General features: G+C 47.0%; 1 protein-coding gene across 1 annotated transcript; it reads right to left on the reverse strand.

The window, feature by feature from the left end:
• Positions 1-728: 728 nt before the first annotated feature.
• Positions 729-9,894, reverse strand: LOC116502864 (zinc finger protein 493-like). The gene is made up of 3 exons (XM_032208831.1): positions 8,926-9,894; positions 6,707-6,812; positions 729-4,246 (listed from the first exon to the last, which is right to left on the reverse strand). The coding sequence occupies exons 1-3, from the start codon at positions 9,751-9,753 to the stop codon at positions 1,779-1,781; spliced, it is 3,402 nt and encodes a 1,133-aa protein (XP_032064722.1). The 5' UTR covers positions 9,754-9,894; the 3' UTR covers positions 729-1,778.
• Positions 9,895-16,978: the final 7,084 nt, after the last annotated feature.

Here is a 16,978-nt window from a genome sequence, read left to right on the forward strand (position 1 = left end):
CCACATCTGGCCCATGGGGCCACCCTGGAAACAGCAAAGGACCGGCCCATGGTGCCTCTCCCACAGAGTTTGGGAGGGCTGCGTACAGCCCTCCCGGGCTCCCTTTTCACGGGCAGAGGGCTATCAAAACAAACTAAATGTTTCACCTTTTGCATTTGAGCATGCAAGAAGGGGCAGGAAAGGAGAAAGGGAAAAAAGGAAAGACAAAGAAAAAGAAGATGGGAAGAGAGCAAGGAAAGAAAAATATGGAAAGGGGAATGAAGAAGAATGAATGAAGAGGGAAGGAAAAAGAAGAAAAGGGAGGGAGGGAGGCAGTGGTGGGATTCAGCTAGCTCGCACCTAATTGGGAGAACTGGTTGTTAACTTTCTAAGCAGTTCGGAGAACCGGTTGTTGGAAGAAATCTCATTTTGTTTTTTCCCCACTTTACAGGGCTAATCCTGTAAGGAAGGCAGGAAGGAAACATTCTGGTGTTGTTTCTAGCCTCATCTCTATTGCCCTGCTTACAGAAACTGCCTCTCCGGTTAACCCTTATTACATTGTAACACCTAAGATGAAGCAGCGCCCATCGGTGTGAGTGACATTGAGTTGGCCACGCCCACATGGTCACACGACCACCGAGCCCCGCCTACGCAGCTGGTCATTAGGGCAGAGAACCGGTTGTTAAATTATTTGAATCCCACCACTGGAGGAAGGGAAGGAAGGAAGGTTATAATGAGAGTGAGGGAGGGTCTGAGGGAAGTCCTGCCTTAGTACTTGGTCACCACAAGTGCCTCCGAAACGAGTGATGTCGAGCTGGCCATGCCCACCCTGGTCTCAACTCCTCCTCCCCCCCCCAGGTCAAACACAACCCTGATGCGACCCTCAATGAAATCGAGTTTGACACCCCTGATCTAAAGAGTGATGCTAGTTGGAAGGAATCAAGGCTAGGCTCCAACACCCCCACCCCGTCTTTGACATGCTTTAAACTGCCACCCCCACAATCTTTGTACGTGTGGAGACAGGAATCCACATGAAGGAGGATGCTGGGTTGCCTTTCTTTAAGGTAAACAAACCTTCGTGAAAATTTCTAGCTAGCAGAAGAGATTCCAAGATCAGCGTGGCATGGTGATCGTGGAGCAGAGCAGGACGATGGGAGATCCAGCTTCACGTCTGTCTATCCTTATAGACTTGGAAGGCCCTTGAGGGACCGGGACTGTCCCTTCCTGGCAGAGTCATCGTTTGTGCTGCTAAGATAAAAGGAGATCCCTTTGTAGGCCTGAAGAAAAGATGGGAGATTAAGTCTAATTCAAAAGAAACTTCTCTGCAGTGACTACTTAACGGATGCCAAGAAACAGCTTGGCTGATGGTCCTTAAGAGGCCCTTTGAAGCTGGCTGACGGATGCAGAATCACACTCTCTGAACCCTCTTAGCTCCTCAGTTTAAAGACAGTACCCAGTTCAAATTCTGAGTAAAGGCTTCCAAATACATGGGAGAAACTCCCCCCCCCCGGGAGGCGTCTTCCTTTTTCTCTGCCTTGACATGATACATCTCGATGCTCTGATGAGCAGCAACTTGTCATGTTGTGACAGCAAAACCGCATTTTCTCCTAGTAGGGTCTTCCTGGCAGACACTTGGCTAATGATCCATAATAGTGTTTCTCAAGATGCACAGACTTCAACTCCCAGAATTCAAAATTCAGAAGCAAAGCGGGCTGGGGAATTCTGGGAGTTGAAGTCCACGCATCTTAAAAGTCCTCAAGGCTGAGAAATACCGGCCCCCCTCTTTTATCAACAGCTCGTTAGGTGTGGATTCTCTGGTGTTTAATCAGATTCTCGTGCGAGCAGAAGCTCTTCCCACAGTCCGAACATTTATAGGGGTTCTCCCCCGAGTGAATCCGCTGATGCCGGATCAGATTGGAGCTCTGGCTGAACCCTTTCCCGCAGTCCAAGCACTTGTACGGCCTCTCCCCCGTGTGGCTCCTCTGATGGATGATGAGTTGGGATTTGGTGACAAACGATTTCCCGCAATCCAGGCACTGGAAGGGATTCCCTTTCATGTGAATCCTCTGGTGCTTCAACAGCTTCATGTGGGAATTGAAGCTCTCCTCGCACTCGGAGCACGGGAACATCTTCACCCGCCGGTGGGTCTTCTGGTGGACCGTCAGGTGTGAGCTCTGGCTGAAGCATTTCCCGCACACCAGGCATTTGTAGGGTCTCTCCCCGGTGTGGATCCTCTGATGGATGATCAGGTAGGACTTGGAAATGAAGGTTTTCCCGCAATCCAGGCATTTATTGCTATTGCCGTTGTTGTTGTTACTGCTGTTGGTGTTGCTGTTGGCGTTGCTAGTCGGGTCAGGGTAGGCCTTTTTAGCTGTGTGGATGGTTTTGTGGGCCAGGAGCTGGGAACTCACGCGGAAACTTTTCCCGCATTCGGAACACTGGTACGGCTTCTTCCCCAAGTGCGTCCTTTTGTGGACGTTGAGGTGGGAACTCTGACTGAAGCTTTTCCCGCAGGCCAGGCACTTGAACGGCCGCTCGCCCGTGTGCATCCGCTCGTGGATGATCAGGTACGACTTGAAAACAAAGGACTTGTTGCAGTAGGAGCACTTGTGTGGCTTCTTCGTTTCGTGGATTTTCTTGTGGGCCAGCAGGTGCGAGCTCACCTTGAAGCTCTTCCCGCAGTCCGAGCACTGGAACGGGTTCTTGCCCGCGTGGGTGCGCTCGTGCACCGTCAGGTTGGAGCTCTGCGTGAAGCTCTTGCCGCAAGCCAAGCACTTGTAGGGCCTCTCCCCGGTGTGGATCCTCTGGTGGATGATGAGGTAGGACTTGGCGAAGAAGGACTTCCCGCAATAGGAGCACTTGTGGGGCTTCTTGGCCGCGTGCATTCTCTTATGGGCAATCAGGTGGGAGTGCACCTTGAAGCTTTTCCCGCAGTCTGAGCAGATGTACAGGTTTTCTCCCGTGTGGATCCTCTGGTGCTTCAGCAGGTTGGTGCTGGAGCTGAAACTCTGCCCGCAGTGAGAACACGGGAAGGGCTTCACCCCAGTGTGGGTGCGCTTGTGGACGTTCAGGTGGGAGCTTTGGCTGAAGCATTTCCCGCACGTCAAGCACTTGAATGGCCTCTCCCCGGTGTGGATCCTCTGGTGGATGATGAAGTAGGATTTGGTGAAGAAAGCTTTCCCGCAGTAGGAGCACTTGTGTGGTTTTTTGGCGGCGTGATTCCGCTTGTGCGCCATCAGGTGGGAGTTGAGGCGGAAGGACTTGTCGCATTCGGTGCACTTGTAAGGGTTTTGGGCGGAGTGGAGAGTTTGATGCTGGCTGAGGTTGAGCCGGGAGTGGAAGCTATCGCCGCAGTCGGCGCATTGAAACCGCTTCCCTTTCTTGTGGATTTTCTGGTGCACTTTGAGGTGAGCGTTCTGGCTAAAGGTTTTCCCGCACTCCAAGCATTTGTAGGGTTTCTCTCCGGTATGAATTCGCTGGTGGATGATGAGATGCAATGCGGCGAGGAAAGATTTCCCGCAGTCCGGACAGGAGTGAAGCTTCCGCCTGGCGTGGATCCTTTTGTGGGCGATAAAGTGGGCGTGGACCTTGAAGCTTTTCCCGCAGGCTAAGCATTTGTACGGGGCCCCTTTCACGTGGACGCTCTGGTGTTTGCTGAGGTTGGTGCTGGAGCAGAAACTTTTCCCACAGTCCGAGCACTGGAAGGGTTTCACGCCCGTGTGGATGCGCTGATGGACGGTGAGGTTCGAGCGCTGGGTGAAGGTCTTCCCACAGGACAGACATTTAAAGGGCCGCTCTCCGGTGTGGATCCGCTGATGGATGATCAGGTGGGCTTTGGCAATAAAGGACTTGCCACACTCGGGGCATTGGTGCGGCTTCTTCTCCTCATCGTTCTCGTTGCCGGACAGGAAGCTCCTCCCACCGTCAGAGAATTTGTAAAAATCGTTTTTCTCGTGTTTAATCAGGTCGGCTCTTTGCCTGAAGTTCCACCCGCTCACCAGGTAGGCGTCTTTTCCTTCGTAGAATTGCTCATCATCCCTGGGACCGTCCAGCAATTCCTCGCCCTCCCATGGGGGGGAGCCAGATTCCTCCCTGTCTGGCAGGCCACTTGCTTTCTTCCTCTCGGCTCGGTACCATCCCTGCAGGACGTCATCCTCCTGCCCAAAGTGGGAAACTTTGTTCTCCAGTCTCCCCCGTCTCAGGGTCCTGTTGAAAACTTGGTCAAAACTTTCGGCATGGGCCATCTTCTCATTTATGCATGACCATCCTGCACCCACAAAAACCAAGAGGAAATATTCAATAAGGCAATCACATAAAAAATTAATAAAAAGAGGAATAATGTTAGGCATCCAGCATGGCTTCTTATCCATCCATCCATCCATCCATCCATCCATCCATCCATCCATCATCTATCTACCATTTGATTAATCTATTTATTTTTCTATCTGTTTTTCTACCTACCTACCTATCTACCTATCTTATCTATCATATAAATCTATCATCCTATCTATATTTATCATATCTCTTATCTATCTATCATGTCTGTCTGTCTGTCTGTCTATCTATCTATATCTATCTATCTATCATATCTATTTATCATATTTATCTATCATATCTTACCTATCACCCTATCTATCTATCTATATCATATCTCTTATCTATCTATCTTATATCTATCTATCTATCTATCTATCTATCTATCTATCTATCTATCTATCTATCGTATCTACTATATCTATCTATCATCTATCTATCGTATCTACTATATCTATCTATCATCTATCTATCGTATCTACTATATCTATCTAGCTAACTATCTATCTATCTATCTTCTATGTATCTATGTATCTATGTATGTATGTATGTATCTATCTATCTATCTAATCTATCATTATCTATCTATCTATCTATCTATCTATCTATCTATCTATCTATCTATCATATCTATTTATCATATTTATCTATCATATCTTACCTATCACCCTATCTATCTATATATATCATATCTCTTATCTATCTATCTTATATCTATCTATCTATCTATCTATCTATCTATCTATCTATCTATCTATCTATCTATCATCTATCTATCGTATCTACTATATCTATCTAGCTAACTATCTATCTATCTATCTTCTATGTATCTATGTATTTATGTATTTATGTATCTATCTATCTATCTATCTATCTATCTATCTATCATATCTATTTATCATATTTATCTATCATATCTTACCTATCACCCTATCTATCTATATATATCATATCTCTTATCTATCTATCTTATATCTATCTATCTATCTATCTATCTATCTATCTATCTATCTATCTATCTATCTATCTATCATCTATCATAACTATCATCTACCTATCATATCTATCTACCTACCTACCTACCTATCATATCTATCTATCATATCTTACCTATCATCCTATCTATCTATATTTATCATATCTCTCATCTATCTTATATCTATCTATCTATCTATCTATCTATCTATCTATCTATCTATCTATCTATCTATCTATCTATCTATCTATCTATCATCTATCTATCATCTACCTACCTACCTACCTCTTATCTCTACCTACCTACCTAATCTAACCTATCTAATAAATTGTACAGGTCATCCTTTATTTATGGTAAACAGAATGTCTGCTGCCAAGGAAGGTGGGAGAGTGAGTTGGGAGTGATTTTAGGACGTTTTTGTCATTGTTGTTAAGCAAATATTGCAGTTGTTAAGTGAACTACATAGTCAACGTCTCTCGTGGACTGTGCTTGTTGGAAGCCAGATGAAAAGGTACAACATGGGGAATCACATGACCCCAGAATGCTGCAACTGTCGTAAACAGATGCCAATTGCCAAGTGGTCATAAATTGAGGACTAGCTGCATGCGTTCAAGATAAGAGTGAATGGATCTTTCCCCTTCCCCTGTTACCTAATTAACAGACCTCTGGCTCAGATTCCCCCAAGGAGCTTTGCACTGAGCATGGAATTGAATCTGGATTTCCCACATCCGAGTCCCCCACTCTAACTACTAGGCAAAACTGTTCCAGTAGCTGGATAGGTAGCTCAGCAGGCTGCAACACTAGCTTAACTTCCTCTACAATCAAATTTCAAATTAGGTTGATTAATCTGTATGCTAGATTATGCTAGTCCATCACCGCTGTAACTTCAGGTAGTCCTCAACTTACAACAGTTCATTTCGTGACCATTCGAAGTTATAACAGCATGAGCAAAGTGACTTATGAACGTTTTTTCACACTTACGACCGTTGCAGCATCCCCATGGTCACATGATCAAAATTCAGACACTTGACAATTGACTCATATTTATGACAGTTGCAGTATTTTGGTGTCACGCGATCGCTTTTTGCGACCTTCTGAAGGGCAAAGTCAACGAAGAAGCCAGATTCACTTAACAACTGTGTTACTAACAGTGATCCCCTTAACAACTGTGGCAAGGAAGGTCGTAAAATGGGGCACAATTCACTTAGCAGCTGTCTCGCTTAACAACAGAATTCTTGGGTTCAATTGTGGTCGTGAGTCATACACTGCTGTATATTATGAATGACATGATGACCTACTGAACAAACAGCCCCTCTTATCATCATAATTACGGGCTCAATTATGGTGATAAGTCGAGGAGCTGTATCGCTGCAAATCCTTTATGGATTATTACAGGGAGGAAAAAAGGAGAGGAAGGCAAAATTCCTTTATTCTCACCCAAGGAATCAACATCTCTCTCATGAACATCCCCATCGGCCTCGTTCGATGGTGAGTCTTCTCCCTCGGAGAAGTCCAGCGAAATCTCTTCAATGGGTCCCAACTCCTGGAAGGAAAAGGGGGGATGTCACTTCAAGGAAAGGTTTGGGAAGACAGGCGCTAAGGGGAAGAGAAGAAAATGGTGGTATTTGCCAGGCTCTAAGCGGGGGCATCCAATAGCAATAGCAATAGCAGTTAGACTTATATACCGCTTCATAGGGCTTTCAGCCCTCTCTAAGAGGTTTACAGAGTCAGCATATCGCCCCCACAGTCTGGGTCCTCATTTTACCCACCTCGGAAGGATGGAAGGCTGAATCAACCCTGAGCCGGTGAGATTTGAACCGCCGAACTGCAATTAGCAGTCAGCTGAAGTGGCTGCAGTACTGCACTCTAACACTGCGCCACCTCGGCTCCAAGAACAGGAACTACAGCTATCTTCGATCCCGGAGTCTTCGCTGGACCACAAATCCATTTTATAACAAGCAATTGCATCGAGCTGGGCCTAAATCAGGAGCCTCCAACTTTTGCAACTTTACGACGTGAATTCCCAGAATTCCTCAGTCAGCGCATGCCGGCTAAGGAATTCTGGGAGTTGAAGTCCACACGTCATAAAATTGGAAATCCCTGGCCTAAATGACAGGAATGGGGATGAAGCGAAGGTGCGCACCAGAGGTGGGTTCCGGATTCTTTTATTGCCAGTTTGCTCAGGGACATGATTAGTGCGCATGCGCAGTGGGTAAAAAAAAATTGCTTCTGCGCATGTGCAGAAGCAATAAAGAAGATGGCGCTGCCAATAGAACCAGTTCGGATGCGTGGGTGGCCAAGTTACTACCTATTTGGCCAAACCAGTTTGAACCTGTAGGAACCCCCTCTGGTGCACACTAAGGTGGAGCTGGGTTGACACTTAAAGGACACACCCACAAGCAGCAACTGCTTCAAAAATGGCAGCAGCTGGCCAGATGCCCTTCCTGTTACCAATTGAGAGTTTTGTGCAGCAGGTTTATCCTCATTGTGCCCAGAGAGAGAAATACCTAGGATCGAACTCATAGCCTCCCAATTGTGAGATGAACGCTCCACCTCGAGGCTACCGCACCACTCAATTTCTTCCCAACCCCTAACCCCACACAAATCCATTCATTGTTCCTGGATGAGGCGAGAGGGAGGGTCACAACATTAATTTACCGTATTTTTCGGAGTATAAGATGCACCAAGATTTTGAAGAGGCAAATTTAAAAAAAAAGTTTTTGCACTTTGCAGACCTCCCAAAAACAACCTGTTTTTTGCAAAAATGGGCCCGTTTTTTTGTCAAAAAAAAGGACATGCATAGCCTTTAGGGGGCTTGTAGAGTGCTCCTGGGGATGGCCCACCAAAACGAGCAAAAAACAACCCTTTTTTGCTCATTATTTGACCCTCCCCAGTCCCCAGGAGCCTCCTAAAAGCTATGCCAAGCCATTTTTGCAAAGAGGTGGGGGTTTGGGAGGCAAGAAAATATTGTATTCAGTATATAAGGCGCACCCAAATTTTCACCCTCTTTTTTGAGGGAAAAAGGTGGGTCTTATACTCTGAAAAATATGGTGTCATTTAGGGGTTTGTGTTCTCACAATGTCTGAGAGCTCCTGCAAAACAGGGTTGCATTTCAGCAAGCCGCAAAACCTCAGCTTTCACACCATCGTACATTAAGGAACTGGACTCTTGATCCAGATTTGGGACTCAGTCTATTGTGTGAACTGAGCCACAGAATCTTGCTGCAAAGAAGGGACGAAAGCAGGGGTGGGCTGCTGGGGGTTCGCACGAGTTCAGCCGATCTTCTAGCTAGGATTCTGCCCAGTTCGGCAAAAACCCAAATGCCCTGGCTGGCCACTCCCTCCTACCCCACCCTGTCTCTCACACCGCACCACTCCCAGGAGTCTCCATGCGACCTGTTCATCATGTCAGTAAGAGCAGGGCCCGTGCGGCGGCTCGGGGATGGGGAGAAATGGGCCTACTGGAGGTTCCGGAAGTCCAGATACTGGCCTATTTCTGTTTCCCCAGGCTTTCGGGGAAACAGTTTTCGCCCTCTCAGAGGCTCGAGGAAAGCCCCCCCACCTGCTGTAGTGCAGGAGGCCAACTAGGCCACACCCACCATGGCCAGCAACGGGGCAGCGAACCCATTGCTGCAATATTTGAAGCCCAAAGCTCACCTCTTCTTCCCAACCTGCCTCGGGGGGTTGCCTTTGCAGGAAATCCTCGGCCAGGGAAACCGCCTGGGAGCACGTTTCCGGACCGTGTTCCCGGACCCAACTTTGCATCTCTGGGGGCAGGATGGCCAGGAACTGCTCCAGGATCAGCAGCTCCAAAATCTGCTCCTTGGAGTGTCTCTCCACCTTCAGCCACCGATGACAAAGTTTCTGGAGCTGGCTGTAGACGCCCCTGGGGCCTTCGGCCTCCTGGTAGCAGAACCGGCGGAAGTTCTGCCGCTGCCGCTCCCTGGAAAGAGCGTCCCCCCTCATGATTGCGGCTTTCACCTTGTCATAGTCCACCCGGTCTCTGGTGTCCAGGTTGCTGAAGATCTGCTCTGCTTCCCCGCTCAGGGCAGGCAAGAGACGGGCCATCCAGTCTTCTCTGGGCCACTGACAGGCCTGGGCCACTTGTTCAAAAGATGCCAAGAAGGCCTTGGTGTTATCCCAGGGGGTGGGCTCCTCCAGCAACTGGGGTGCCTCCCATTCTGAGTGAGGGTACTCCAGTTTCTGCAGAAACTCCTGCCACTGGGCCTCCCACCGCTGGAGGAGCCCATCTCCGCCTTCCTGGTCCCCGGATGGCCTTGGCCAGAACTCCCGAAAGCTTCCAGCCTGCAGGAGGTGAGACACTTCCTCCGAGCCTTCTCCAGACGTGGAACCCGCAGGCTCTTCCTCCTCCATTTTAATCCGCTGATGCATTCCTTGCTCCAGCTCGGCATGAAACCGGAGGCCGAAGCTTGACTGGGTCCCTTCCTTGGCAGCCATTTTGTCCCAAGTCTGGATGGGCCTCATCCGTGGTCAGCCAGCCCCTTTGTCCTAGGAGACTTCCCAGTCCTCAGCTGGATCAAACATCTGGATGAGGTGGTCAATTCCCGAATGGGTTCCCTGGTTATGCCATCAACTCTAAGTTTAGTCAGATAGGCCGCCTCTGCACCAGAGCTGGAAGAAAGACGAAGGAAGGAAGGAAGGAAGGAAGGAAGGAAGGAAGGAAGGAAGGAGGAATGAATGGTGAAAAAGAAGGAACCGCGATATTAAACAAGCTTTTACAGAACTCCTAATTCCATTCTGCACGCAGATTTAAAAATGAAATAAAATTACAGGTAAGTCCTTGGCTTACAACCGTTCATTGAGTGACAATTTGAAATTCCAACGTCACTTTTCAGTGACTTTTGATCGTTTTTCATGCTTATCGCCATTGCAATATCCTCATGTTCACATGATCAAAATTCAGGCACTTGGCAACTGGCTCTTATTTACGACGGTTGCAGTGTCCCATCCGTCCGTGTGTGTGTGTGATCCCCTTTTGAGACCTCCCGATGAGCGAAGTCAACAAGGAAGCCAGATCCACTTAACGACCGTGTTATCAACAACTGCAGTAATGTACTGAACGAGGTCATAAAAGGGAGCGAACCTCAACAAATGTCTCACTTAACAACAGAAATTTTGGGCTCAATTGTGGGTCATAAGTCAAGGGTTATCTGTAATTGCTTTGAAAAAACAAACGTTGGGGGTTTGAACCCAGGAAGATTGTATAAGACTGCAAACCCTAAAAAAGATAAATGAATTTGCATGTTCCCCCAATAAATAATATTAATCACCTGCTCGCTAAAAAGTGAGCAAGTACTGTCTTCATTCCTGTTGCAGAAAATGACAGGCTTTCGACTTCTCAGGATACAGGAAAAGTTTATTTGGCAGCCAGGTTCAGAAAGCTAGCCCGTGGCTTAGCATTGCAAGTTCTGAGCCACCTTCATTATCGAAGCACACGTTCTTATACATTCTCAAAGGCAGCGTAACACGGAAACACTTAACTCATTTCTTAGTGGTTACCTTGAGGAGAAAGCCTTATAAGGAGATGGGGTCTTACTTCTCCTTTTGTTACAGGTATGGATGACGTGTCATTAACGAACTTTAATTGAACCTTGTGGTTTGGACTTTTGACATAGGTTTTGACATAGGGACGTTGGCTAGAACATCTTGTAGTTAGGCACTTGCTTCCTGTTCTTTTGCAAGTTACAACTATCTATGTGGCTTTTAATAAAGAAGTAAAGGGTCCCCAAGAGGCTGTCCAGCCTGACCCAGTAGGTTTCACACTTAATGTCCAAATCTCACTTTATGTCCTACTCAGGGATGTGCGATCAGGGGAGGCGGGGCCTCACCAGTGTCATGAGGAAAAGAAAAGAATAATTAAAAGGAAAAAGGCTACGGTAGTTGCTGACAGAGTCACAGTGGATGACTTTGCTTAGTGCTTAACTGCAGGGGGAGGTGAGAGAACTATGGGCCTCCTTTACTCTAGCTTTATGATCACTTGAGCAGAGTTAAGCAAGGGTTAAAAGGCGAAAAATTCCTTATGCAAAGGAGGCAGGTGTTCTCTCGCCTCCTGTAGAGGGCATTTTTAGAGGCTTTTTAGAGTTCTTTGGGAGCAACTAGCTCAATCTGACTCAGAGCTCTTGCCTTTCTCTTTTTACATTTTTTTTCTTTTCATGATGGCAGGCAAAAGCAGAGTTGAAATCCTCTCTGAAACAGCTGGAAAAGGTCCGTGTGTGGGGAGGGGGGAGGAATTCAAAAAGTTTGATTGCATGCAGAGCCACGTTGCCTTTTCAAACACACACACACACACACACACGCACACACACAGAAAAAGAGCTGGATAAAAGTGTATAAGCTTCACTGATTACAAGTTTGAAAAGGCAACATGGCTCCACCTGCAATCAAAGGCTCGGATCGGAAGGCAGCAGGGGAATGGGGGGGAGGTATGGAGGAGCTGCTTTCAAGCCATTGGAAAATATATCCAATCCAACTTTTGTGTTTGTTTGAGAGTGAGTGAGAGAGGGATTCAACTTCTCTGTGTGCATGTGTCTGTTTGAGAGAGGGGGGAGGGAGGGAGGGAGGGAGGAAGGAGGGAGAGGGAGGGAGAGAGGGAGGAAGGAGGGGGAGGGAGAAGAAAAAGAATGGGAAAACTTATTTTGCAAGGGGGAAAAATGCTGTCGCTTTAAATTGGAACTGAGCATGCCTGGCTGTGGAATTCTGGGAGTTGAAGTCCACAAGTCTAAAAAAATTGCTGTCTCACCAGCCATAAAGCTCACCACATGTCACTGGTCCTACTTTATTCCGGCTTTGCTGGAGAAAATCTGATTGGCTTAAAAATTGCTTGTATATGCAGAGACACACACCGAAACACGATTTGAGAACTGTTTGGTGTTATCAATCATTAATCTGTAGTTTTGACTGTGAAGAACGTTTGCAAGAACTGGGCATGGTCTAGTGAAGAGAAGTCCAGTCTGGTGAAGAGAAGGATCAGGGGTGACAAGACTTATTTACCGCTAGACTTATATACCGCTTCACAGTGCTTTACAGCCCTCTCTAAGCAGTTTTACAGAGTCAGCATATTTCCCCCAACAATTTTGGCTCCTCATTTTACCCACCTCGGAAGGATGGAAAGGATGAGTCAACCTTCATCCTGGTGAGATTTCAACTCGCCAAATTACAGGCAGCCAGCAGTCAGCAGAAGGAGCTTGCAGTACTGCTCTCTAACCACTGCGCCAACGGGGCTCTTGATAGCAGTCTTCCAATATTCGAGGGGCTGCCATAGAGAGGAGGGAAACAATCTATTTTCCAAAGGCCAGACAAGAAACAATGCATGGAAACTTATTAAGGAGAGAACCAACGTAGAACTAAGGAGAAACAGCGGGGACAATTAATCAGTAGGACGGGGTGCCTTCAGACATGGCGGGCGGGTGGTCCGTCACTGGAAGTTTTAAAGAAGAGATTGGACAGCCATTGGCCTGAAATGGCATAGGGTAGTGATGGTGAACCTTTTTTGCCTCGGGTGTCAAACGCTCACGTGCGCTCGTGTGCCCACCCCCACAATTTAATGCCCCCCACTGCACATATTTTTTATATTTTTTATATTTATATTTATATTATATATTTATATTTATATATTTATGACATTCGTATGCCGCCCACTCCCTAGGGCTTACAGACAAAATAAAAAACCTATAAAAGTTAAAAGTAAGAATGCAGTTAATTAAAAAATTTCACATCATGCATACAGCTTAGCTTGGGAGTGGATACTCATCAACAGCCCCAGGCCTGCCGGAACAGCCAGGTCTTAGCAGCTTTACGGAAGGCCGGGAGAGTAGTGAGGGTCCAGATCTCTACGGGGAGATCGTTCCACAGGGCCGGGGCAGCAACAGAGAAGGCTCTCCCCTGGGGATTCGCCAACTGACATTGACCAGCCGACGGCACCCGGAGGAGGCCCAATCTGTGCGATCTTATTGGTCTTTGGGAGGTAAATGGCAGGAGGCGGTCTCTCAGGTAGCCAGGTCCTAAACCATGTACAGGGCGGGGCATAACCTTTTCCTAGGGGGTCACAGCAAGATCGACAGCAGTTTACAACTTCCGCGACACCTCATTTTAAAGCCCATAAAAAACTGAATTGAATGAGCTATTAAATGTTAAATTTGCTTTAAGAATGGCTGGAAAATTCGATTCGGAAGAACAAAGGATCATTGACAGAATAAAATGCATTGCCTTTCGAGAGGCTCGCGATGCTGGAGCGACGTTTATCAATCGAAAATGGATTGCAAACAAATTGAAACGTCATCCGGATTGGGTTACTGATAATTGGAACAAAACAGCCCAAGAATGTTTCACAAAATTTGGAGAAGGGCGTCCTCTGCAACTGTCCCAAGAAAGCAAAGCCATCATTGCAACTGGCAGTCGCAAACAACGAAAAGGAAACCAAAAAGTGGCCCAAGAAATCCTTCACGAATGATGTCTGGCCGGGAAATTCGCCAGATCTCAATCCGGCAGAGAACATTGGGGCCATAATTAAGGATGAAGTGGAAGCTCTGATGATTCAGGAGCAAGGTCAAAATCGATATTCGGTTGAAACTTTGAGAATGAATTTGGAAACTGTGTTGAAAAATCTGGAAAATCGAACGGAACTGTTTGAAGATTTGTTGTGTTCTTATCCACCTCGTTTGAATGCTGTTCGAAGGGCTAATGGTGGTCATACTGACTATTAAATCGTGTCAATAAACTCAGTTTTTGATGGGCTTTCGAATGGTGTATGAATTATTTGTGTTGTTATTACAAGTGTTGCTGTGACCCCCTAGGAAAAGGTTATGCCCCGCCCTGTAGGGCTTTAAAAGTAACGACTAGATCTTCCTCGCTGCCCCACGCATGCATGCACAGCTTTCTTGGGACCTGGGGAGCGCGAAAACGCCCCACCACGCACCCCCGGAGGCTATCTAGAGGCCAGAAACGGCCCGTTTTTCCAACTTCCGGTGGGCCCGGTAGGTCTGTTTTTCGCCCTCCCTAGGCTCTACAGCAGTGGTTCTCAACCTGTGAGTTGGGACCCCTTTGGGAGGTGTCGAACGGCCCTTTCACAGGGCTCGCCTAATTCCATCGGAAAACACGTATTTTCGATGGTCTTAGGAAGCGAGACACCAATTTTATGGTTGCGGGTCACAACATGAGGAACTGTATTAAATGGTCGCGGCATTGGGAAGGTTGAGAACCACTGCATTAGGGGATTTCTCTGGAGCCTCCGGAGGGCGAAAAACAGCCCAATGCACAAACCGGAAGTCTGTTCCCGAACGTCCGATTTGCGCATTGGGTGGTTTTTCACCCTCCGGAAGCTTCAGGGAAGCCTCTGGAGGGCGAAAAATGGCCGAAAATCAAGGCCAAAAACCAGCTGGCCAGCACATGCATGCATGCTGGAGCTGACAGAGCAACGCCTCAGAAATGGCTCAGCGTGCCACAGGTGGCACGCGTGCCATAGGTTCCCCATCACAGGTATGGGGTCTCCTACTTCAGCAAGGGGTTGGACTAGAAGACCTCCAAGGTCCTTTCCAACTGTTATCCTATATCTGTGATGGCGAATCCATGGCACGTGTGCCACGAGTGGCACGTGGAGCTCTTTGTCCTGGCACGTGAAGCATCCCCCTGTCAGCTGTTCCTTTGAGGACATTTTTCACCCTCCGGAGGCTTCACGAAGTCTGCAAAAACCTGGCCCTACGGGCAAACCAGAAATTCAGAAAAGGACTTCCGGTTTGCTCGTAGGGCCGGTTTTAGCTCTCCGGAGCCTTCAGGGGCCTTCCAGAGGATTCCCTGAAGGATCCGGAGGGCAAAAAATGACCCTATGAGCAAACCGGAAGTACGTTCTTGAACTTCCGGTTTGCCCATAGTTCCGGTTTTTCACGCCTCCGGGAGGGAGAGGGGAGGCTGTTTTCGTCCTCCCCAGGTTCCTATAAAGCCTCTGAAACCTGGAGAGGGAGAAAAAAGCACACCAAAAAGGGGGGGGCGCTGGTCGTGCGCATAGCGTTATGGGTGTGCCACGCCCGCGCACGACCCCACTGCGCTCCCTCCACTTTTAGCACGCGAGCCACAAAAGATTCACCATCACTATCCTATATACTTCCTGGTGCAGATATTAGGAGCTTGCAACCCTTCAAACGTCCTTTGATTGCAAACTGCCATCTTTCGCAACCGTGGCGACATCTGCTGGACCGATGAGAAAAGGAATCTGACATCTCAAACATCTGCCCATCTCTGCCCTGACACGGCCAAGCAGCCGGTTGTTAAGCAAGTTACACCCCATTTTAAGACCTTTTCTTGGCACGGTTAAGTGAATCCTTGCAGTTCTTAGGTGAATCATGTGGTCGTTAAATGAAGCTGGCTCCTCCCGCTGGCTTTGCGTTTCGAAGGTCACAAAGGGCGATCACATGACTTGGAGATGCAGCAACTATCGTAAAATACATGCTGGTTGCGAAATGCCCAAATTGTGATCTTGTGGCTGTGGGGTTGCTGAGATAAGCATAAGGGCAAGGATCGATCACAATCACTTTTTTTTCAGTTAGAACAGTTAGAACAATTAATCAGTGGAACAGAAGTTGCCTCCAGAAGTTGTGAATGCCCCAACGCTGGAAGTCTTTAAAAAGATGTTGGATAGCCATTTATTTGAAACAGTACAGGGTTTCCTGCCTAAGCAGGGGTTTGGACTAGAAGACCTCCAAGGTCCCTTCCAACTCTGTTATTCTATTCTATTCTTGAAGGCTACCACAGCAGAAATTCCTGATCTCTCCATATTTTGCCTTTCTTTCTGCTGTAAATTCTTATTTAAACAAAAAAAAATATTTGCACATTGGTAGTCCTTGGCTTTCCACAGTTCATTTAGCGACCAGTTAAAAGTTACAATGGCACTGCAAAAAAGTGACTTATGACCATTTTTCAGACTTACAACCATTGCTGCATCCCCAGGGTCAGGTGGCTGTCCAATCTCTTCTTTAAAACTTCCAGTGTTGGAGCATTCACAACTTCTGGAGGAAAATTGTTCCGCTGATTAATTGTCAGGAAATTTCTCCTCAGTTCTAAGTTGCTTCTCTCCTTGATTAGTTTCCACCCATTGCTTCTTGCTCTGCCCTCAGGTGCTTTGCAGAATAGTTTGACGCCTTCTTCTTTGTGGCAGCCCCTGAGATATTAGAAGACTGCTATCATGTATCCCCTAGTCCTTCTTTTTCATTAAATGTTTAGGATGTTGCTTCAAAGGGCCTCGAGCATCACTCTTTGAACCTTTACTACACATTGATTGCTTACCATTTTGAATCTCACTGAAAATTTGGGGAATAAGGGCGGAGATTAAGTTGTTGATGCCAACTAATTGTACGGTTTAGATTTTTAAACCGTCTTAATTACACTCTGATCCAACACAGGCCATCCAGCAATTGCTAAAACAATAAACCGGAAGCCTTAATATTTGTAGATATCGGTGGCAAAACAAGAACTAATGAAATGGAAGGAGATAACTTAATAGGGACACACAAAACACATTTGCCCAGCGATGTTAATAAGTATTAATATTCAAACCTCTGTCAATCTGAGCCACTTTGCTAGAGAATTCTGGCAGTTGTAGTCCACACGTCTTAAAGTGGTCAAGATTTAAGGGGTCTTCAAACTTGGCAATTTTAAGACTTGTGGACCCATGCTGACTGGGGACTTCTGGGCTTTGTAG

The sequence above is a fragment of the Thamnophis elegans genome, chromosome 2 (genome assembly GCF_009769535.1).
Source record: "Thamnophis elegans isolate rThaEle1 chromosome 2, rThaEle1.pri, whole genome shotgun sequence".
Lineage (NCBI taxonomy): Eukaryota > Metazoa > Chordata > Lepidosauria > Squamata > Colubridae > Thamnophis > Thamnophis elegans.

What these genes read in the sequence shown, in the direction of transcription:
- LOC116502864 (XM_032208831.1), bottom strand. Translation starts at nt 9,753, where the DNA reads ATGAGGCCCATCCAGACTTGGGACAAAATGGCTGCCAAGGAAGGGACC. An exon ending in AGGCAGGTTGGGAAGAAGAG is followed by an intron (nt 6,813 to 8,925) that starts GTGAGCTTTGGG and finishes TTTTCCTTCCAG; the next exon opens with GAGTTGGGACCCATTGAAGA. An exon ending in GAGAGATGTTGATTCCTTGG is followed by an intron (nt 4,247 to 6,706) that starts GTGAGAATAAAG and finishes TTGTGGGTGCAG; the next exon opens with GATGGTCATGCATAAATGAG.